This window comes from Mugil cephalus, chromosome 20 (assembly GCF_022458985.1).
Source record: "Mugil cephalus isolate CIBA_MC_2020 chromosome 20, CIBA_Mcephalus_1.1, whole genome shotgun sequence".
Classification (NCBI taxonomy): domain Eukaryota; kingdom Metazoa; phylum Chordata; class Actinopteri; order Mugiliformes; family Mugilidae; genus Mugil; species Mugil cephalus.
Window position 1 is genome coordinate 4376659 of NC_061789.1, and position 24087 is coordinate 4400745.

At 41.2% G+C, this 24087-nt stretch overlaps 2 protein-coding genes across 4 annotated transcripts in view; both read left to right on the forward strand.

Annotated features, from left to right (window-relative positions):
- LOC124998294 (meiosis inhibitor protein 1) overlaps nucleotides 1-15588 on the forward strand; it is a 73136-nt gene extending 57548 nt beyond the window's left edge. For all 3 annotated transcript variants that reach the window (XM_047572568.1, XM_047572570.1, XM_047572569.1), the window contains 8 exons: nucleotides 1921-2099; nucleotides 2330-2414; nucleotides 4305-4489; nucleotides 5996-6077; nucleotides 7050-7156; nucleotides 7869-8000; nucleotides 14695-14816; nucleotides 15132-15588. In XM_047572568.1, coding sequence (XP_047428524.1) covers nucleotides 1921-2099; nucleotides 2330-2414; nucleotides 4305-4489; nucleotides 5996-6077; nucleotides 7050-7156; nucleotides 7869-8000; nucleotides 14695-14816; nucleotides 15132-15186 — 947 coding nt within the window. In that variant the 3' untranslated portion in view covers nucleotides 15187-15588. The remainder of the gene's footprint in view (nucleotides 1-1920; nucleotides 2100-2329; nucleotides 2415-4304; nucleotides 4490-5995; nucleotides 6078-7049; nucleotides 7157-7868; nucleotides 8001-14694; nucleotides 14817-15131) is intronic.
- Nucleotides 15589-16084: 496 nt separating this feature from the next.
- LOC124998298 (coiled-coil domain-containing protein 134-like) lies at nucleotides 16085-24040 on the forward strand. The gene is made up of 7 exons (XM_047572575.1): nucleotides 16085-16571; nucleotides 18911-19058; nucleotides 19260-19381; nucleotides 21421-21505; nucleotides 21745-21926; nucleotides 22928-22999; nucleotides 23084-24040. The coding sequence occupies exons 2-7, from the start codon at nucleotides 18950-18952 to the stop codon at nucleotides 23207-23209; spliced, it is 696 nt and encodes a 231-aa protein (XP_047428531.1). The 5' UTR covers nucleotides 16085-16571; nucleotides 18911-18949; the 3' UTR covers nucleotides 23210-24040.
- The last annotated feature ends 47 nt before the right edge of the window (nucleotides 24041-24087 follow it).

Consider the following 24087-nt stretch of genomic DNA (forward strand, 5'->3'; position numbering starts at 1 on the left):
ATCCCATTCTCTTTAAGCTTAATCAAAAACTCTAAACTAATACTTTAGTACTGGAATAAACACTTCCTTCATAAAGCTTTTGAATCAAGTTTATGATCATTGCTGAGGGAAACGAGTTTGTGGTGCTGTTAATCTCATTGCAGACACATAGAGAGAAGTTTCTGTTTTCTATCTTGCCATCATTCATATAAATGGGGAATAAAAAATAATAGAAACACAGAACACTATGAATTATCGAAACAGGTTTTAACATAATTCAAAATAAATACACACACAAAAAAACAGTCTTGTTCATTTAGAGTCAATAACAATAAAATGGTCTTAAGATGCTGCAGGCAATGGGAAAGGATGCTCATTTGACTGAGGAGAGAGGAAACAGAGGGAGGAGAGGAGGAGACAAGAGGATCAGACGCAAACAGATAAACTGATAATGGATTTGATTGATTATGGATAAAGAAAACATTCAAATATTAATTGGAGAACAGCTTAGTCATTAGGTAGCTGTTATATGAATGAGTTAGTGTGTGTAAAAAGCAATCATCATCCCTCACGTAGTTTCTAACAGGTAGCTCCACAGATTAGAAACATGAGGCTCCTCAGATCAAAATCATGTGGCTCCACAGATTAGAAACATGTAACTCTACAGATTAGAAACATGTAGCTCTACAGATTAGAAACATGTAGCTCTACAAATTAGAAACACGTGGATCCACGGATTAGAAACATGTGATCAGAAGCATGCAGCTCTACAGATTAGAAACATGTAATTCTACAGATTAGAAACATGTAGCTCTACAGATTAGAAACATGCAGCTCTACAGATTAGAAACATGTAATTCTACAGATTAGAAACATGTAGCTCTACAGATTAGAAACATGCAGCTCTGCAGATTAGAATCATGTAGCTCTACAGATTAGAAACATGTAATTCTACAGATTAGAAACATGCAGCTCTACATATTAGAAACATGTAACTCTACAGATTAGAAACATGTAGCTCTACAGATTAGAAACATGTAGCTCTACAGATTAGAAACATGTAGCTCTACAGATTAGAAACATGTACCTCTACAGATTAGAAACATGCAGCTCTACAGATTAGAAACATGTAGCTCTACAGATTAGAAACACGTAGCTCTACAGATTAGATACATGTAGCTCTACAGATTAGATACATGTAGCTCTACAGATTAGATACATGTAGCTCTACAGATTAGAATCATGTACCTCTACAGATTAGAATCATGTACCTCTACAGATTAGAAACATGCAGCTCTACAGATTAGAAACATGTAGCTCTACAGATTAGAAACATGCAGCTCTACAGATTAGAGTCATGTACCTCTACAGATTAGAAACATGCAGCTCTACAGATTAGAAACATGCAGTTCTACAGATTAGAAAAATGTAGCTCTACAGATTAGAAACAAGTAGCTCTACAGATTAGAAACATGCAGCTCTACAGATTAGAAACATGTAGCTCTACAGATTAGAATCATGTAGCTCTACAGATTACAAACATGCAGCTCTACAGATTAGCAACATGTAGCTCCACAGATCAGTATCACTTTGGGCCAGACACACCCACAGGAAGGCAAGTGGGATGGTAGGAGAGTATATTAATGTGTGACATTAACAACTCCAACAACAGCGCTTCCAAAGTAAAACTCAGTCCAAACTCAAACCTCTGTGGCAACAAACCAGAATTAACAAGCTCCACCTTAAGCCCCGTTCAGTCCTTCAGTCCTGTGGGACACATGTTAAAAATATCTTGCTGGTGTCTGAGGAAAGTGAAAGTGTGTTTCTGTTTGTCGGTAGTGTCACTTCATCCAAACTAACTCCTGCTGAAACATATAACCCAGCGAATTAAAAGCACAGATGCCGTTAATGTGTGATGACACGGATGCTTCTCCTTCCCAGCTGTCTCCATGCTGCTCTCCAACAGTGGGCTGATGGACCAGCTGCAGACCATCCTCTCCTCCTCCTCCTCCTCTGCTCCATCCCTCTCTCCACCAGCCAGTCCTCCTTCGGCCCTGCTGTGCTGCTGCCACCTACTCCTGTCCTCCCTCGTTACCTTGCAGCGTGTTCACTCTGCTCAGGTGCTGCTCGGCCTTCACTCTTATCAGAACTTCGCACAGACAACAGAACGTACAGCGATACAGAGAATAAATTCACAAGTGGCTGCAGAATAGTTTGATACAGATCTCTGTGAGAAATAATCTCTTCTTTGCTCACACTGCACGGATAATATACATCCTTTGCTTGCAAAGATTTGGGTCCTAATCCTGTTATATCCTCCTCTTCTTCTTCTCTTTCTCCATTATTTAAGGTCCATAAGAGCATCGGCTGGAGTCTGGACACAGCCGTGCAGCGACTCCTGCTTCAGAAACGAAACACAGACAAACTCTTGCTGGGTAACAGAGATGGAATTTTATTCTTAGGTTATTTTCTCCGACACACTCACCTCCTGGCGGAGAGCAATCTATTATCAATACCGTCTGTATTAGAGGCAGCACAACCGAGACGGGCCGGTAACACGGGTAGTGGCAGGAATCTCTTGTTATTGCAGCGACTGTTCATGCAGTGTATAAACCCGGGGGGTTGTTAATGGCGAGCACACCTCCCCGTGTTTCGGTTTACGCGCCCGTCGGTGGAGGTAACTAAACCTGAGGCGTGCGCTTCACACGCTTTCATTACATTAAGTGGCTGCATCCCGCTGCAGCACTCAGAGACAGATCATCCCGGCTGCCCCCGTGTCTCTTGTCTGTCAGCTGGATAAGTGGCCTGTCAGGGTTGTTGTGATGTATCGGCTCTCTCTCCCTCTGCAGCCTCTTCCTGTTTTTATCTACCTCATGCCTCTCGTTCTGCCGTGTCTCTCCTCCTTTGTCCCTGCTGCCTCTAATTGAGTCCTCCCTCCCTCCCTCCCTCCCCTTTTTCCCTCCCCTCTGAGAGCTCCAGTCTCAGGATTCGTGGCGTAGATGCTGCTCGGTTTAGATGCGTCGTCTTTAGCTCCGTCATTACTTGCACGCTCTCCACACTCTGACATCTTTAACTTCTCACCCTCCCCTTTTCTCTCACAGATCGACTCTGAAATCTCTCTCAGCTGTTTCTCTCCGTGCTTCTGTTCTTCTTCTCCTCCAAACTTTGCACTCAGTCGTCTCTCGTGATAACTTCTCGCTGCTTTGTTTGTGGCCTTGTTTCACTTCTTCCTCCTGATCATCGTTGGGCGAGTTGCTTCAAAAAGTATCATCATCTGAATTCTTAAAGGTTACTTTGTGCTTTGTTTTTTTCACCATAAAACTGCAATATTCGTCTCTTATTTCTCGCGTAGCTCTTTGTGGCCTTTTTCACTCTATCCTCCTGAACAATCGTTACAATGTTGCTCAATTAATGGCTCATCACGCAAAACATATTGTGATAGAGATACTGTAAATTTAGGTGTATTCATGTTGAACTCAATATTCCTGAAGAAAGCTGCACCACGCGACATGATTAGTTTAAATACTTGTGCTATTTTGCAGTGAGCATGTATGTAGAGACCGACTCTGCTCCTGCAGTCGTCTTCTCCCCAATCAGCTGTTCTCTAGTAGCACTAACAGGAAGTTAACTTTTTCTTTCTCCTCTGCTAATCTTGAATTTATATAAAAACACACAGTTTAATTAATTTTGGCTGTAAAATCCATTGTGACGTGCATTTTTATCGAGTAAAATATTCCAATTATTTATTTTTTGTAATGTCCTACATTGAAACGTTACAGGGGGGGTTGCAAAATCTTTGGTTGATGAGACATTTTTAATATATGTTTCTCCCCCCGTAAATGTCTTTAAATGCACATTAACATGAATCCAACATATTTTAGTAAAGGCATAAATGGAGGCAGAAGACGTTATCTTTCAGTCAGCGATACAGGAGCTGTTTCACACTAGACCTGTCAATCTAAGCTTCCTGATGCACACATTAGGCCCCGCCCCTAACACTGCTGAGCCAATCACGAGGCCCAATATTAGCAGAAGAGAAGTAACAGTGCAGCTCGCTCCCATCAGTCAATTACTGAGGCCAAAATGACTGATTCACTGACTCTACTACATTCAGGTTTGTTTAAAGTCATATATATCTATATTATTCATGTTCCACACATTTCAAATAAAAAACTAAACATTTAAACCTCTATATTGTCTGAATAGCTTAATGCAAAATTAAATGCAAAATTACTTTTATAACACTGCTCCTGATTCCTGTTGCACCATTTCAGTCCATTTTAACTCTTGACCTTCTTCCCTCTCTCTTTTCTCTCTGCTTTCAGTCAGCTACTTGAGGTTCCTGCAGGTTCTGCTAGATGCCGACCTGGTATCGGCTGTGGTGCGTCTGAGCACCGGTCCTGGTTTGGTGGGGTCCAGACCCCTGGAGGTGGAGGACGGAGCTTTGTTCCCTCTGGGCTCCAGAGGAGCCCGGTGCCTCTCAGCAGCTCTCAGTGGGCTGCTTCTGCAGGTTGTCTGAGTTGATTTATTCACAGATATTTAAATTTATTATCCAGTTTTTTCAAAAAACCTAGAGATTCGTGCCACTTCCACGATATTTTCCCTCTAGTTTCTCTCCTTATGTATTTGTGCAGCTCTTCTCTGCCCTAGAAACTTTTACATCCAGCCATGATGGAGCTCCCGTCATGTTTTGGATCTCGCTCATGTGTGGACTAATCTCGCTGAGCGTTCCTGCGAGACTAATTATGCAAAACCAAGAGCAAGACGAGAGGATGCAGCAAATATATATAAATATATTTATAAAAAAAATGTCCTGAGGATTTTATGAATTGATATATGATCAGTTTGAATCTGAAGATTGATTTTTGTGTTAACACAGGTGTGTTAGTCATGTTGTGTTGCGGTAAATCGATTAATGTGGTCACATTTTGGGGATGCAACACTTTTCTGGAGACAAAAAAAGTGTTTTCAAGTTTGTGCATGAAACAAACTGAACATATTAAGACACATGAGGTGCGTTGCTGATAGGAAGTTAACAAGAGGCATTAATTTACCATGAGACTACAGAATAATAACTAACTCTTATTCTTAACTCTGTTAATCAGCACATCAGTAAAACTATTAATATGTGCAGGTTTAAGAGAATTAAAGAGAAAAGCCGTTGGTTATTGGTGTTTATCTCTCCTCAAACATAAAAGAATAAAATCCGTGCTCGGTTATTACTCTTTACTTCTTCTTCTTTTCCTTTTATGCTGCCGCAGAGGAAACATGTAAGTAGGTTTGATTTAACGGGAGCATAATTAAATGCCACGTACGTCCCGAGCAGCCGTCGTGTTATTGCGGCCGAATTGGATTTGGTTTCTTATTGCGAAAGCGACGGCGCTGGCATTTATTTTATATGAAACAGGTGAAGCACTAGTTTTTGCTCGGGGGCAGTGGAGCGAGAACCTGTATCAGAATATGATGAACGCGGTGCAGAGAGGAACCACGAGTCTCTTTTATTTTATTTTTTATTTTTTTTATGCCGAGGCTGTAGAGCTGCCAGCTCCTGTTTCCACACCAGCAGCATCTCGTCTGAGTTTCACTTCCTGTGGCTCAGAGCTCTGCAGTCGACTGCTGAGCGGCTGATATGAGGAACTATCCTCCTCCTCCTCCTCTGCTTCCTCTCATCTGTCCTTACCTTTACCTCCCCTCTTTCTCTCATCCTCTTGACCCTTTCTCCTCCTATCTACTAACGGATTAAGGTGTAACTCCGCTCCGTCTTCTATATATCTTCCTGGCCTACTTTAGTATTTTTGGACACCACTAAAACCCCCGCCACTGTGGGAGAGACATACATTATTAAAAGCTCCCTCAGCAGCATCTCTTTAGCGTTTCCCTGTTCTTCATTCCCTCCTGGTTCTGATTTCCTCTCCGTCCGCTGTTGTTTGCACATGTAAATTCCCACCACATGGTTCTTGATCTTCCTGCCTGTGATGTTCTGACCGACGACGGCCGACGTCTCTTTTCTCCACAGAAGCACGAGTTCCTGTTGAGAGCGTCAGTGAACTGCCTGGGAGCTTTGCTGGGCTTCCTTCAGAGGAGGAGTCCCACTGCAGGTAACAGAGACTGAACATTTACAAATATATGCACGCAAGTATGGAAACGTATGGAAAATGGAAGTGTGAGCAGTGGCGGCTGCTGGTGAAATTTGGTTTGGTGGGACAACAGATGCATAATAGTTAATAAAGCAGCAAAAGAAGGTGAACATGCTTCTATGGTTGTTTACATCAGTGGTTCTCAAATAGTTTGGCTTCAGGATCTTAATGACAAGACTCACATTTATCGAAGGCAAAAACTGAATTAACTCAGTTGGTGTTTTCATGCAAAATACTTGAAATATAAAACGTGCAACTACTGAGAAATATATATAAAACTCAGATTATGCAGGTTTGTCTGAGATTTGATGTTTAAGAACGTCAGTGAGATCACTGAGCTTTAATCCTCTGGATCTTAATTAATGAAAATGATTAAAGAAAACAAACAATTAATATCATAATTTATTTCTTATTTTTACACGATACACAACTATTTACTCAAATGCCATCATGTTATTTATTTATTTATTTTTTAAGTCTGAAAATTAGTTTCTGAAAAAAAAAGTTTGACATTTCAAATGTGTAGGAACCGTGGCTACACATCTGAGATAAAAGGCAGGACGTTTTTTTATGTTGGATAGTTGTAGAAAGTCCGGTAGATTAACTCTGAAGTCATTTATTGACTTAACTACATTTAAAATGAGTTATAAGTTAATTTTTTTTAGATTTCTGAATTAAGGATTTCTTTCCAGGTATAACAGTCCTTCATTAAATCTAATCTTCATCAAGGTTCTGCTATTCCTGATTGTTTTAAAATAACGGAGAGAGACCTGTTATTCTCTCTAAATATACATATATTTATGTATATGTCTGATTTTGTGGCTTTTTGTTAGTTTTCAGGACGCTACCAGAAGAAATAGAGCGTTATTAACCTCCCTCGTTCTAAATTAGACTTGTTGCTATGTCGTATTCTCTGCTCTTGTGTTTTCGTAGCCCGGCTGGTGTCGTCTCAGCCGTGGAGTCGGTTCCTGCTCGTCTGCCTGCTCGGCTCAGCGGAGAGCTGCCTCCTCCACCCCGCCATCCTCAGACTCATCGCACATGTGAGATTTGTTTCACACGCAATCACCGCTCCAGTCAAAAACCAATATCTGGGGTTATGGTTCTGAGCAGCGATAAATAATTGATATTAAGAAGTATTAAAAGTTAATGAAGGTAATAAAAAAGTGTTCTGTCGTGCACACTGACACAATACGACGCATCACAATTAACGAAGAATTATTTTGTGTTGTGAGCTGATGGCAGATCTATAATTCCTGATAAGATGTTGTCTAATATTTGGGGATTGCGGCTAAATTGTAGCAGCTTCAGCTGATTTATGCTGTTTAGGTCCTTCTCCATTAGAGGAGGCTTTGATCGGCTCTAGATTCACTCCCCGGTGAGTTTACAGCTCCAAAAAAAACAGACACGGTTATAAAGAAATGTCTCTGACTTTTGACGAGAGGAACGGGGAGTCCTGCAGCCTCCACGCAGCCCTGATCTCAACAGTAACAAATCACTCAGGGACCACATGAAGACGCGGAGAAAAACAAAAGTAAAGCCACAGAAATGTTCAAAGATGATGCTTTGAACAACGAAACACATAAAGCACCTTGAGAAAAGTTTGTGTCAACCATCAAAACAAATCACGTGTGAATATATTATTCTCGGCTGCTGCTTCATTTGCACACTAGCGTATAAATCCCTCCATATCTCTCTTGTGGTGCTTGTTCATACCTGCATCTACCTGCGCATTTTTCTTGGTGTCCTCTGCAGCTGGTGCAGGACTCTGGCGTCGCTGCGCTGCAGGAGTCTGACCTGCTCCGGGTGATGGAGGCCGTGGAGCGGAGGGGGCTGAAGGAGCTCAGCCAGGAAGCAGCTCAGGCCCTGAGGCTCCTCCTGACGCAGGTAAACATCCAGACGTACAATAATGTGGAACATGGTGGCAACTCTCACAGCCGAGAAGCTGCTCCGTGAATATCAATATTCCTCCAATGAATGAGTTTGGAAGGAAAATCAAGTTCACGTGCAGTTCAGTGTCAGTCTGTTTATATTATTTTGAAAAGTGAAAAACAACACGGGCGAGATATGGACCAATAAAATACAAGCAGCAAAAACAGCACCAGTGGAGCTGAAAACCTCCAAACACATAACTAATGTGTGTAAATAGGAATAAAATTATTATTCCAGCATTTCATGGGCAACGGTGTCTGAAGTCAGCACCTCTGTGTCTGGGAGAATTAAATCTGTGCCGTCGCTGTAAAGCTCCGAGTCAGAGTGATATCTGTTTATCTTCCAGTGGGCACGTTGTTGCTGCCGGCCATTTGTTTGAAGATGACTGCGCACACACGGTCTCCTGCTGCAAATACAAATTAATGTGCATCCAGCCCGTGTGCTCCGCTCGGACTTCTTTTGTCAACGCTACCAGCCGTACTCGTTAAAATGCCGATCCGTCTGAAGACGAGTCAGTCGTCTGCTTGTTGGAGGGTGATTAATTAAAAGATGTTTGGTGAAGCTCTTCTGCACTATCCTGTATCTATTGAGATAAATTATCTTGGAGTTTACACCACGATGTCAAATAAGTAGAGCTTCCCAGTGATTATAACACGACAAGACAGCAGGAAAAATATTGGTGTCTCCAAATTAATAGTTGTATCGGATTCATTTATAACGATGGACAAATCATCTGAAGAAATAATGATCAAACATGTGTAAACTCAGACTTATCAGAAAGAAGTTTGGAACTTAACATTTGGATAACCACTAGAGACTAACACATATAAAAAATAATGATGTCTCAGACTCTTTAAGTGTTTTTGAAGCTCGGTGTGGGGTCTCAGGCTAATTTAAAAAATGGTCAAACAGGTGGAGCACGAGTTGAGCTGACTCCAAACAAGATCACTTTGTATTTCAGCTCACGCAACTTACACAACTCATTACACAACTAGGTATTGCTGTATAGCCAGGACTGATGTGGGTCAATCATAGCGATTGAGAGCTGTTTTGAAGCTCAGTGTTGTGTCTCTGGCCGCCGCCATCTTGTTAGTGTCCTAACTCCGGGCTAATTTAAGTCGATCAAGTAGAGTGTGAGTGGAGCTACAACACAATCCTCCCACTTAAAATGGACACTACCTTTATTATGTAGCTTTAAGTCTTAAAGTTGTGAATATTATTTTATTTAAACTTGCACATTTCAACATGGACGTCTGTGAGGATTGACCATAGCCTGTATATAAATATGGACCATGTGTCTCCACTTCCTTGCAGTGGCCGAACTGACACTATTTTCCCGGGTGATGTAGATTTTGGAGCCAAAGTCAGATCAATATGGTCCGAGGGCGGAGCCATGAAATCTATGCCCCGCCCACACTTCATCCAGACTCACTCTCATATTTTTTACAACTCTCAACTCTGGCAGCTGGTAATGGCCATTATGTCACATCCTGTTTCTATAGACCCCTTTACAGCTCGTAAACAGTGTGACGTGTTTTGAGGGGCGGGGCTTAGCTGGAGGCAAAACCTCTCAAACACGCTAGCTTGTGAACACCGGTTAGCGTATTCCTACGGACTGTTTTGGCAAAAATGGATGAGAAAAACGCATATTTTAGATGATGTACTAATACATTCACTCCTCGTGAGAGTTATTTTTTTTAAAAGTTGACTGATGGGACTATATTCACTGACTCCTACGCTCTCACTCACTGAATGGACAATTTGACAAGATGTCCACCAGACATTTACACGGACCTAATTCAGAAACCGAGCGTCTACACGAAAGAAAAATTAAAGGCAAACAAACCACAATGCAGCTTCTGCTTGGACAACCCTGAAACATGCAACTAATGTTGAGTTAGCTAGTGGTTAGCATTAGCAGTAGAGTCCCACAAATTGCGATGTAATTTCAGTCACAATTTAGTCAAACCCGCAACGTTATCCAGGCTGAAACTGATGATGCATCACATTTTAATCCTGATATCAAGTGTTAGCTGCGAACACAGAGTTGTTGATTCCAATATTTTCTTTTAATTGCGTTTATTTGCTTTTTCAAAGCTTCCCTTTGTTTTGCCTCCAGCTAATGTGGTGATGTCACAGTGATGTCACCACATTAGCTGAAGGGATTTATAGCGTCAATTAACTAAAACTGCCTTGTTTGTTGTAATATAGCTTTCTTATGTATTTTTGATATATTTTTTATATTCTATTCTTTTTAGTCCACCCATATGTGCACTGTGTGCACTGCTTGTGATGTTGAATGTTGAGTGTCTGCTGCTGTATGAACAACCAGAATTTCCCCACTGTGGGATGAATAAAGGCAAACCTTATCTTATCTTTTCTTAAAACGAAACTCATCCAAAAAGTTGGCACTTGGAACGTGCACCAACGTTATATCAAATCCTTGAAAAAAAACATATTTGACTTGTGTTTTACTGTTTTAATTTGCCCACTAACATGGAGGAGGTGGAGCTTATGACCTTGACTGCAGCCAGACACCAGGGGGAGCTCTACTTGCTTTGGCTTCACTTTATAGGAGCAATCATGGCGTCCATCTTTATACACAGTCTATGAGACTGACTCGCTTTTAGAGCCTCTAGTGGTCAGTTTTTTTGGGTACTCCACTTTCCTGGAGGTTGCTTCAAAGTCCAAACTTCCCACAATGCATCAGGGCCGTCTGGGTTTGCCTCACAACATGGAGCCACGTCAGATTTTTTTTCTGTTAGCTCGAGTTGGGCTTCGTATGTAGAGGCAGGAGTGGGTTTTTAGTATGCTGAACGTAGCTCAGAGGAGGCAGAGGAGTGACAGGATGATGGCAGCTACTGCAGCTCCCAGCGCAGCTTGTTCCAGGAAACCGTGAACGCATGTGTGAATGCATGCGTCTGTCTGTCTGTCTGCCTGTCTGTCTGTCTGCCTGCCTGCCTGTCTGTCTGTCTGTCTGTCTGCCTGCCTGCCTGCCTGCCTGCCTGTCTGTCTGTCTGTCTGTCTGCCCTTTAGACAGAGTGGCCTCTGATGGCGGCCGAGTGGATCAGGGTTCAGGGTGACGTACGTTTGTTAACAGCTGTGTGACTTTTGTTCTCTGGCATCGCGTCGTCGAACCGATCTGTCGCACACTCGCACACATTGAACTGCACAAGCTTTTCAGAGGCTTTTGATGCCTCTGGACGATTTATGATAAATACACACGATGAGGCACCAGTAAATACTTCATTCATAATTTATTAACCATCTGTCCTGCATTAATAGACACTCTGAGGCGGTTTATATGTTTTATATGTTAAATATTATGTTACAAACCAGTTGTTCTTAAGAGTTTAAGTTAACCATTTATAAACAATTAAAACTTATTCACACATGTATATATATAATATTATGAACTTCTTATTGTTCTTATTGTAATTCATAAATAATTGAGGAAGTTATAAATCATTAACGGAGTTTTAGTGATGTACTTTTATGAGGTCAAACGAGTTTTAAAGGCTCAGTTATTTTTGTGTTTCGGCTGCACGCTGATAAATAAACAGATAAATATGTAAATGTTATATCAAATGAAGAAAGAAACTGTTCTGCTTCTTGCTTCTGCTACATGAGGTCGAGGATTACGGTCAAATGCACGTATGCCGACCAGCCATAACATTATGACCACCTTCCTATTATCGTGTAGGTCTCCTTTGTGACTCCAAAACAGTTGTGACTCATCAGAGAATGAACATGGGCCTCCAGATGTTGTTAGTGGTGGGTGGGGGGAGATGGGGTGGGGGTGGGGGGGGGTCCTACGCGTTGGTTGAGGGGAGGGGCCTCTGTGGATCATCCATTGACTGTATATACTGTGGACAAACCCATCGTGACCAAGCCAAGTTGGATGAGCTTTACCTCCGCACACACTCAGATACCAAAGCAGCCTGGACATTGAGACCTGCCCACCTGTTATCTCAGGCTACAATGGGGGGGGGGGTCCTGTGGGGATTTGCTCCCCTTTGGAGCCTCTAGTGGCCACTCGATGAACTGCATTTTTTTTTTTAACTTTGCACGGGCTTCATCGCTCAAACCTGGAGGTTGATGCCTGGGATCATCTCACAGACACTCGATCCGTTTGGGATAAAGTGAATTTAGAGGCCACTATGGGGTGGGGGGGGGCTGCTCTGGTCTGGTCTAGGTGGATGCTACATGTCTAAGTAACATCCACATGAATGAATCCAAATGTTTCCCAGCAAAACACCAAATTGTCACAAAGATGGTTGATGTTATTTAGTGTCAGTGGTTTTAATGTTGTGGCTGATGGGTGTATGATCCGGTGACTAGTGTTAGAGGTTAGCAGGCGTAGCTTAGCTTCCCTCCAGACTTGAGGGACTTTGTACCTGTATTGCACAATATTTCACCTTCTGGCCGTTTCTCTTTCACTCCCTCTTTGTGTTCTCTAAATTGTTCTCACCCCACTAACTCCGCCTCTGTCACCTCTGCCTCCTCTCCTGCACTTTTCAATTACTGAACAGTGTTGGAACATTTTTTTATTTTCCTTCACTTTGCCTTTTCCTTCAAACTGTACGTCCAGTAAAACTCCATCTTCTAGAGAAACTTGACGGGAGCGGCAGCCAAAATAAAAACAGCCTTTTTTTCCTCCCATCGGGTTAAGTTTTGTATCGTCTCCGTGTGTGAAGCATCGAGACGAGAGCTCTCCAGCTGATCCAAACTCATCCCTGAAGTATTGAAGCAGATATTATCCATTCTGTCTGAACTCTCTGTTTTTCAGCATCACTTCTAATCCACTATGGTCCAGAGTAAAATGTTACGCGACCCCGTTCACCGCTGCACCTTTAGCTTTTCTGCTACGCTGAGGCAGAAAATGATGATGTAAAAAAGAGGCAAAAATAAGATGATAGCGAGTCCACTAGTATTTACACAAGCAAACAGATACACTGATGTTTAGCTGAGAGCAGCTTCTGTTGATGTTAATGGCAATTTGGTGATAATTTAAATTTGCATTGGATGAACGTGAGTCTCCATAAAGGTTCTCAGTCATCCAGGTAAAGCTGAAATGAGGTTAACTGGACTTGTAGGATTTCTAAAAGGCTCTTTTAATCTCTTCATGACATAACCTACGTATTTATCCTAAACCGCCTGTTACTTAGATGAGTGGCAAACATCTTCTAGTTGCTCTTATTTCCGATGGCTTTTTGGATTCTTTACTGATGCAGTGACTAAAACTAACACAAAGACGGAGTGAGACTTGAAATTTCGGTGCAATGACTCAGAGCACTGGGGCCTTGAGTGGGAAAAACATGGTGAAATGTATCAGTTAATACAGAGAGACCTGGAAAAATGTGGATTATCAGATTAAATTAAGAACAATTGGACTCAACAATGATCCATTTGAACTAGTGTGGATTTAGAAAAGTGTATTAGCCTCAGATTGAGTTAGTTTTAGGTCATTTCAGTTCTGATAAATGTAGCTGAATAAAAGATGCTAACGCTAAGAGCTTTAATGAGAAGTAACGTTAGCCAAACAGTACTGTAGCGTTGAAAGGAGAATGAGGAGTGACCACAGATATTCCACTTTAGTGTTATTTATTGTTGGAGCTGTAATAGTCGCTGTCGACTGTAACTACACCAAAACAACAACGTGGACAAACGTATCTGACAGCCTCCAGAACGTAACATTAGAAGTAACTTAAGGTTTGACTTCATTAACGAATACAGCATAAATTAATATTAAATAAACCACAGCACCAGGTTTCTGTGTCTGGATTCCAGCTGTTTCTTCTAATGCAGCGATACATTTACTTCTCTGTTCTTTGGCAGATATCTGTAAAAATATAAAATATATCTCTGACTGCTTCATATCTGTCAGTTCAGTCAATCACACAACAGCTCTTCACCTTTTCTTTTTTAATTAGTTTTAGACACTATTAAAGTCTATAATTCAATCTGATGCTGCTAATCTCCACGTTCAACTGTCACTCTTTGCTGCTCAGTGGCCGTAACCATGGAAACTTCAGCTTCACAGCTGTGACATCACATACGTGACCTCTACTCAAAAAGTCGTAGAATCCTCACTATCCCAGAGATGAGTTACCAAGATGGCCGCCCCCGTGTGTAAACAGTAATTAGAAGCTCTTGTAATATTCCATTTATTAGCACTTCTAATTAGTTTTAGGTCGTACAGACAGTTTTTTTCCACATACATGTGTTAAAACGCTGTTACAGTGTAATTAAGTCTTGTCTTCTCTGAGTAAAATGTGGACGTTGTTGTCCTATAATTTGTGTCATATCTACTCCCCACCACTCTCTTATAATTAATAAAGACTTGGATGAAAGCTTGTTTTTTAATATAAGACGACTTAGACAACTGAGAAGCTTTAGAGACACTCTGTATATGTCATTAGTGTAGTATACGTCTCTCTGTGAACATGTGATGCAGATTATTTTGCTTCTTTATACATCAAACTATTCACTGTGTCTAAATCTTTAATCCCAAACCCGACATTATTTCTGATGCTCCATCGTATAATTTGGGACGGAGCGTCTCGGTTCATTTATTGGTGCTTCTAGATGTATATGCACTGTATATATGTGTCACCACTTATAACTGATGTCACATCTGTCCATTCAGATCCAGACCAGCGTCCTCCTGCCCACGGAGGAGCACAGGCACAGAGCCAGGACTCTGGTGGAGGCGCTCGGCCCACAGACGAGCGACCAGAGCTGCAGCCCTGACCTGTCAAACCACATCCTGTATCCCTGAGCTGAAGTGAAGCACACACACACTCACTCACACAGAACCCTGCAACACGTTTCCCATTGTTTATTTAATCCACGGTGAGTTAGACGTCTAGTTTGTGTTTCACGTTTAAGGCACACGGTTATTAAACGTCAGGTTGAATCGATGTCTGTCGGACGTTAACTGCTAAACATGCTGCATTGAAGTTTAGGGAACTCTGCCTTCAAGTGAAACCTCCTAATAGTTTCACTTTCACGAGTATAAATCTAGATTCACACACTTCCGTTGTGTCTCGCTGTGTTTAACTGCTCCTTAACGCTCATGTTCAGACGAGCTGGAGACGTGTCCGTCTGTCTGTCTGACTTCTCACTGTTACAGGACTGATGCTTCACATTCGTTGTTTTGTAAATGATTAATTTAACAGTTGTTTTCTGATCGTTCTGTTCTGATCTGAAAGAAGTTTTTCCTCCTTTAGTTTCTACTGAGAAATAATTTTACTGCACGTGTTTGTTAGAATGTGTTTCCTCTGTAAAAAAAATATATTTGTGCCTTTGTTTTGGGCCAGAATTCATTATAAATGTAAAGCAGCCACAGTAACACAGATTCATCTCAGCCACTGAGCAACTATTTCCACTTTTATTTATCCTTTCATATCCTTCCATATGTACTTATTATTTTTATTATTTCTCTTTGTATTTAGCGTTTTTTATTAATTCGTCTTTACATTTCCACCTTTATTTTTTATTTATCTTTATATTTCTTCATTTATCTATTTCATTATTTTATTTGTTTGTCATTATATTTCCATATTTACTTATTATTTTAGTCATTATATTATTTTTTATTTATTTGTTATATTTCCACATTATTTATCTTTATTTATTTCTTCATAAATATATGTTTTAGGATTAATTATTATTATCGTTTTTATTATTCTTTATAATCCCCCGTTTATTGATTTCATTATTTCTTTTGTTTCTCTTTATATTTCCATATTTATTTATTATTTTAGTTATTATAAATCATATTGTGTTATATTATGTTATCTTACGTTTTAGGTTTAAATATTTATTATATTTTTATTTATTTACTTATAAATATATGTTTGACATTTTTTGATTTAAACATTTTATTTATTTGTCTTTATATTTGCTTTCGCTTATTTTATTTTATTTTATTTTATTTTATTTTATTTTATTTTATTTTATTTTATTTTATTTGTGGCACTCCTGTCACTCCATATACTATAAAAACTGGCCTGTTAAAATATCCACACCCCCTCTTTTATGTGGTTAAAACTTAATCAAAGCAATTAAAATATTGTAAATTAACTTTCTTTGTAATAACACCTTCCATAATACGGATTTATCGCGTTAATTTAATTTAAAACTACTAATAATAATGATCTGAGGAGGAAACGGAACGCTGTGTCTCCCTGTGTCTCCCTCTAAGTCCTCCGTGTGGAAACAACATCCTCCTCCCCGCTGTCATTCGTCCACGACAAACCCGTGGAGTGGAGCAGCCGGGAGCCGCATGTAAATCAACACCTCCTCCTCCGTCGTTGTCACCCGAGGAGGGTTTTACAGACCAGCCGTCCCGTCGAGCTCGCTTTGAGTAGAAATTAAATTTAAAACAAACAAACCAAAAAAAAAAAAAAAAAAAAAAGCAAATGTACATATACGCGGAGAGAGATTAAACTGGAGGAGTTTGGAGGAGACGCTGCTCGCTGATCGCTGCCTTGTGGCGCTGCCGATTCTCGCTACAACACGGTGAGTGGACCTCGAGTTTCCGTGGCTGTAATGTCCAGCGGGTTTTCTCCGGGATGCTGACCGCTGGCTGCCTGCATCCAGCGGGGTTATACAGCTGTGGCGACGCGCTGCATCAAATCAAACTTCACAAAAAAAAAAAAAAAAAAAAAAGGAAGGAAGGAAAAACGCGCACAATTCAGGGAAGTCTTCTCTAAATGTGTTGGGTTTTTTTTTTTTTTGCAGAGATGTTGGATGTTATAGAATTGGAGTAATTGCACGCAGGCAAGTGGTGCAGCAGATGTGGGGGAAGTCGGGTCAGGTGGGGGACATGCGATCAATTAAACAATCCGTAATTGAACGGTGCACGCGTATTCAGCCGACGCTCCCCATTACGCATGTCCGCGGATTTGCCTCTGCATGAGTGATGACAGAGGAGGTGGTGGAGGAAGGAAGGAAGGAAGGAAGGAAGGAAGGAAGGAGATGCAAAGGGAGACCGAAAGAGAGATGATGTGTCCGTGCTTGAACCTTTAAAAAAGTCTCCCACTCCCCCAAGGCTGTGCCCCCCCCCCCCCACCCAGGATCCAGCTGCACATCCAGCTGTTTCATCACCAGCCTCTTGGAATTAGGATTTTACCGTTTGAATATTAATACATGTGTCAAATCTTGAACCTGGAGCTCGAACACAGCTCGAAAAACTCTTCAGATTCCCGGGACGTCGTGGGCTTCAGCTACAAAAAAACAAAAACTAAACACAAACCACCACGGAAGCTGACCCACATCTGAACCTTAAAACTTTAGGGATGTTGATCCAGTCCAGGCTGATGTGGGTGTTTGATGATGTAACTCTCATCCCTGCTCGTCTCCTTTCTATTCACGATGCAGCTTCTTTCTTTCTTCCTTTTTTTTTTTTTTTTTAATGATGATCAGTTAATGGATGCATTTAGCCCCTCGTTTCGCCGCTGCCTGCTGCACCACATTATAAATGATTGATCCGCCCCTTAACTTCCATCGTTAAAGTCTTTTCCCCTATCGCATGGAGGCATTAGCTGCTCCCTGGTATGTATGTGTTGACTGCGTTAAGTCGGACCAGTGGCGATAACCTCATTGCTCATAAATATCTTGTCAGGAGCTTGCGTTGCCGTCTCCTCTGAAGCACACGGGAGCATCGAATTACCCGCCGACGCTGGGGAGACGAGCCCCCCCGCCGCCGTCCCCCTTCTCTTCTGTCCTTGGCTGTAATCTAGAAATATTGAGGCTTTCGACCGGCACTTAAGTATATTTAGTGCAGCGTTTTCTCAGAAAGCCGGGAAAGGACCCAAAAAGATGTTCTCAGAATGCACAAATTGGCCTTGATGGAAACACTGCCTTCGCTCGGCTGTCTGCTGGAGCGCTTGGTTTTTCTGCTGACTGGAGAAAAGTTGCAGTTTTTTTTATTTTTAAGCATTGAAGGCCAACATAATTAAATAAATAAATAAATAAAAAACTTTCTTGCACTGTGAGATCTGTTGGACGGCTGCCACGATGCTGTCAGTGTTGGATCCCGTTAATAAATGGAGGGGGGGGAAGCTTTAGTGGGAGACGATCGTGGTCGGTTTGTGTTATCAGCTCTCTGAAGGGGTTGGGGGGGAGGGAGGGAAGGGGGAGGGAGTAGGGGTGAGTTTGTGCCTCGGAGCTTCTTTTTTCTCCTCTGATTTGTCCTGAATTAATATTCAGACCTCGAGACATTAACATCAGTTCCCAAGTCCTTCAAGTTTTGAACATCTGCGCCCAGACTGGACGAGATAATTTCACGTCAAATCCCTCGTGGACGTTATCGCCTCCTCCTCCTCCTCCTCCTTCTTCTTCTATCTTGCACTTTCTCCTCCATTTGTGCATCTTCGTTTTAGGCAAAGCCAACGTTAGCATCCCACTGATAGTTAAATCATGCATGGATTATGTGCATTTTGTAGTTGGTCATCTGCATAGAATCTGACCTAATCCTGACGTCTAAACTCCCTTTGTGGAACAGGAAGTGGCCGTTTCTGCTTTCCAGAAAAAATCTGTTGCAGAGATTGTAAAAGTTCCCCCCCGAGGATTGTGCCAGACATCATTTGTGTCTTAAAAGGAAGGACCATAAGGAGCCCTCCTCCCCACTTCTTCCTCTCTCCCTCTTTCCTCTTCAAATGCCAGCTCCGCTCTGCTGTTCCATATTGACCACTTATCCCCAGCGTGTCGCCCCGTTTTCCACATATATTCCACAAGTATCACAGGAGACGGAGACAGACAGACTTTTTCCAGCAGCTTCACTCAAAAAAAACTGAATTCATGAATAAGATGAAGCAGTTTTGTGACGCTGTGATTTGATCTCTGATTGTTTACAGTGTTGAGAAGAAGCGCCTCTCTGCCGCCCCCTGCTGACCATGCAGAGTCTGAGCGCCGTGCTCCTGGCGCTCGCCGCCGCCGCCGCCGCCTTCAGCTCGGCCGACTCCGACACGCACAGACCGAGACACGACTCCAACCTGGAGATCTGTATCCTCCCGCTGCCAAAATGCGCAGACACGCCTGAGGATGTGAATGTGACGACTGAAGTGTGTGTGTGTCTGTGTGTGTTTGTGTGCGTCTGATGGCGAGGCGTGCTCATGAATGCGTTTCAGGGTGACAGATGGATGCGTGAGAGAGTTAACCCTCGTGCATCTCTGGCGTGTGTCTTCCTGAACTCCTCTCAATCAGACAAGCGGCTGTTTGAGACCAAGAGGAAAGATCAGCTGAACGCACTCAAGAATCTGGTGGAGCTGAATGACATCAACCAGCAGTACAAGATCATAGACATCATGCTCAAAGGCCTCTTCAAGGTAGGAAACGCATACAAATACATACACAATCAACATTACTGCTGCTAGAATTAATAAAATGAAAGACTTTGTTGGTCCAGGTTTGTAGCCCGTGAAGAAAATTGGTGAAAAGGTTGGAGGCATTTGAGAAACTTGAAATTTAAACTTATTTTACACTTTTTAGGCAAAGACAAGATATTTAATGTTAGCCAACGTTAACTTGATGTTAAATCTTTTGAAAAACCTTTCTCCCAGATAATAGTGTCACGTGTGTAACACAACTAGTGTGAGAATATAATATTGCGTCTTAAGGATATTGTGCGTCCTTAAAGTTTCAGCACATTATTTTACTGTGTCCGTTTAAGTATCACGATAACATAACATCATGGCAGCAGAGTCATAATAACATCGTAAGTATCTCGATGTAATGTATTGTGACATATAACGTACGTTTGAGATAATGTTTAATTTTGACCCAAGTATCATGATAATGTTGCGTCATGTCTTAAAGAAGAATCGTGATAATATTTTATATTGACTTTAATATCGCAAACATGTTGATTTGTCACTAAAATATCCAGATATTATTGTGACTTAAATATCATGATATTATTCTATCGTAACTACAAACATAGTTAATATTGTGTAGTGATAATAATCCATCACGACATATAAATGGTAATAATGTTGTATGCTGACCTAATTATTGTGACTTAAATATCGCGAAAATGTTGTATTGTCACTAAAATATCATGAAATTATTGTATCGTGACATTAATTATATTGATATATTGTCACTGAAATATCATAATGTTTGATTGTGACCTAAATATTGCGGTGATGTTGTATTATCATTAAAATGTCGTGATAATATTGTATCGTAACTTAATTATTACAATAATATTCTATTGTGACTATATAGTAATAACTTTATCACTAAAATATCATAACGTTTGATTGTGACTTAAATATTGCGATAATTATGTATCATGACTTAATAATTACGATTATGTTGTATTGTCACGACAATATTGTGACAATATTGTATTGTGACTTAATTACTACGATAATGTCATGACTATAAATACTGCGATATTATTATAAATATAATGTTGGATTGGAGCTTAACTATTACAATAATGATGTATCCTGACTTAAATATCACGATAATGTTGTATCGTAACTTAATTATTGCAATAATATTCTATCGTGACTATAAATATATCGATAATATTGTCAATAAAATATTGTAATGCTCGATCGTCACTTAATTATTGCGATAATCATGTATTGTCACTAAAATATCTTGTATCGTGACTATGAATATTGTGATAATATTGGAGCTAAAACATCATAATGTTCGATCGTCACTTAAATATCGCGATAATTTTCTTATCAGGACTTTAAATAGTGTTAATTTATCATATCGTGACTTAAGAATCATGATAATATTGTACTGTCACTAAAATATCGTGATAATTGTGACTCGTGCATCCCGAATGTATACGGTTAGTAATTTATTGTGACTTAAATATGTAATTAATTAATATGTTATTTATTAACTGTCATGCGGTTTAATTATTCCGCTGTCAGTCCTTAGCCCCGTGGTGTTTGCAGCCCAGCAGAGAACCTAAAGCTTCAAATCCACTGATCACATTCATCAACATGTTTTCTGGCTTTGCCCTGAATGTTAATTCAGACCGAGGGCCGCTCGCCTTCGCTCGACCGACAGCTTTGATTTACAGTATCACCCAGCGGACTGAAACCCGTGGATCCGCGCGCCTCTCAAGGACGACCACCATCATCAACCGTCCGTGGATGAAAAACACCGTCAGCGCTAACACGCCGCTCTTTGTGTTACAGTGTTTGTATCTCCTCCATATAACGTCCCCACAGACACTGCGCTGTCTGCAGTCTGAGTGGATGGAAAGTGGTGTGTGAAACATCTCACCCACGAAGCCGCTGTGGTGGTCGTGGAGCCTTCGTCTCGTTCGCCCATATTTCACAGTTCAGGGTAGATTAAAGTTTTGAGCTCTGTCTCTGTTTGTTTCTTCCTCGAGGTGTTGGAGGACTCCAGACAGATCCTGGTGGCGGCCAACATGCAGCCTGATGACCCCTTCCCCATGGACGATAAGATCAAAGAAGGTCTGCGTTTCCTTTTTTTCTTTAATCTCTTAATTTCACACCTTGTTTGCGTCTCCTCCGCCTCTGGCTGCTTTCTCCTGATCTCTGTTCCTGATCTAAGTTGGATTCTACTTCCTCTCTAACGTGTTTCTGAATCTGTTCAGACTTTGCATCAATCTGATCGCCTGTTAAAATGCAGTTTTGCACGCGTCAGTCAGATGAACCCGCCGGTTTCCTCTTTTTCCTCCTCCTTCCTGCAGCTTATTCCCACGTGGTGGAGAACACGGCGTTCTTCGGCGACGTGGCGCTGCGTTTCCCTCGCATCGTCCACCACTACTACGACCGCAACTCCGACTGGGGCGGCCTGCTGCGCTGGGGCTTACACTTCTGTAACCAGACGGGGGTTTTCACCGGAGGAGCCCACCAACATGTCCTCACACTCGTAAGACCACACACAGACACACACTATCCTCGTTATCCCCGTTAAGTAGGGACCCTCTACCTACTATATGTGTTCTATATTAAACTCTGCCTACTGTTATTTATAAATACACATGATTATTGTCATTATTTCAGTCAGTATTAAGCTTTTCAAACATTGCACAGGTTCAGATATTCATGTTTTTTAAATTTCAAACATGTGCAACAGTAGAGTGGCTGTGCAACTGCTGTAAACATACACATACGTACATACGTGGGATTTCACCTGGGGACTGAATAGGGTCACGGACCCCCCGTTTAAGACCTAGAGCTGGAACAAGAGGTTTTATATTGCTTGGAAAGAGCAATGTTTAAGAGTTAATGTGGACTGATAAAATAGTATGAAAATAGATCCCTCTTCAAACTTGCAAAGCTCAGTTTACTTTTATTTTGAAAGGACTCACTTATTGTGAAATTCAAGACAGATACCAGTGCTGATATATGTCCAGGCTGGTTACACCAGCACAGAATCCTTGTATGCTTTTCCTTTTTATTGCATTAATATAATCTAAAGATTTTTAGAAATTAATAGAAATCCATTTTTTATTTTTTTTTGCATGAGATTAAAGTGAAATGAAACTGCGAGGTGATTCAGAGCACGGTGACCTACGGGTCACAGAGTCAATTTAAAGGATTTTCAGCTCCTTTCCAGTTTCTCGCCGGTCCTCTGGTTTTTTGATGTACGGTGGCCTTTTGAAAACGGCAGCCCCTCGGTTTTTAAATGCGCAGGTTAATGAAGTAAACTCCTGCCGCAGGATTAATCTGTGACCTTAGCAATGTGCCAAGAGGATTATATAGTGGATTAATTCTCAGAATCGAAGCAGCAGACGCTCCAAGTCTACATTCAGTCCAACGCTTGAGTCCCTAATAATAAAAATAATAATAATAATAATAAAATTGTGATGTTTTTGAGCTGTAGATGTGAGTGATGCAACATTTTCATCCCTTGTCTCTTTCTGTCAGATGTCACAGGAGCTGGGAATAACGGAGAAATCCCCAGACTTTATAAACCCGTACCGCACAGAGAGAGACGATGTGAGTAAACAAATAAAATAAAAAAAACGCCATCTGATTCCCACCGTAGATACCTCGCTTCAGCCCCTCTCGTCCCTTCTTCAGGTGCTCCACACGGCCGAGGCTTTCCAGAAGATCCTGAGGGAGGAGGAGAAGAGGCGGAGGAAGGAGGAGAAGAGGAAAGAGATCAGGAAAGGCCCTCGCATCTCTCGCTCTCGCACCGAGCTATAGCGCCGCAGCGTCCGGCCGCGGGAGGAGAAACGGGCTGACGAGGTCCACGCTGAGGAGGAGGCTGGACCCGAACACACTCTGATGACAGAACATTAAAACGCTGCCGTCACCTGGTGCTCTGCTGAAAAAAACGAGAAAGAGCGACCTCGACAAAATTTAAGAGGAGGGTCCGACTTGAAATCGCTGCGCGGGGAACGGTGTTTTATGATTTGGAAAGGTGGTGTCGTCTCTGGGGGAGGAAATAAAAAAACAAAACAAAAAAAACAAAAAACAAAAGGGAAACCGAGGGAGACTTTTTTGATAAGGATGAAAAACTGAACTTTGGAATATAGTTGCTTTTAGTATAATCAATTTTCTTCTAAACTATCGTGTCTGGTCTAGATTTAACGTGTCTTCATGTGCTTAAAAACGGTTGCAGGATAGAAATCGTCCATTTAGTTGGTGGGTGAATTTCTAAAGGGATGTTTTAGGCTTTCGTCGCTCCTCACAATTTATTTTCCTTTTTACATATTGGCAATCTTTCCAAAACCACTATTCCCCCTTTTATTCTTGTCGTCACACTAATTAATTAATGAATTAATAGGACAAATACAGTATGTGCCCTTTCCTCCTGCAGCCCCCGTGTCTTTGTTAATTTTATTATAATCTTTGCTGGAAATTGACATATTTAGATCTACGGAACTGAGATTGATGTAATTTTAAAAATAAAGTATCATGACTGTTATCAGAAATATAAATATATATATATATATGTATATCCAGAGGAAGAAAATCACTGCTGCAGAATGAACAAGCCATTTTGTTAATGAAATAAAGTGACTCTGATAATTACGTGTAGTTTTTTTGGTTTGTTTTTTAGTTTAGCCAACAGAGGGCGA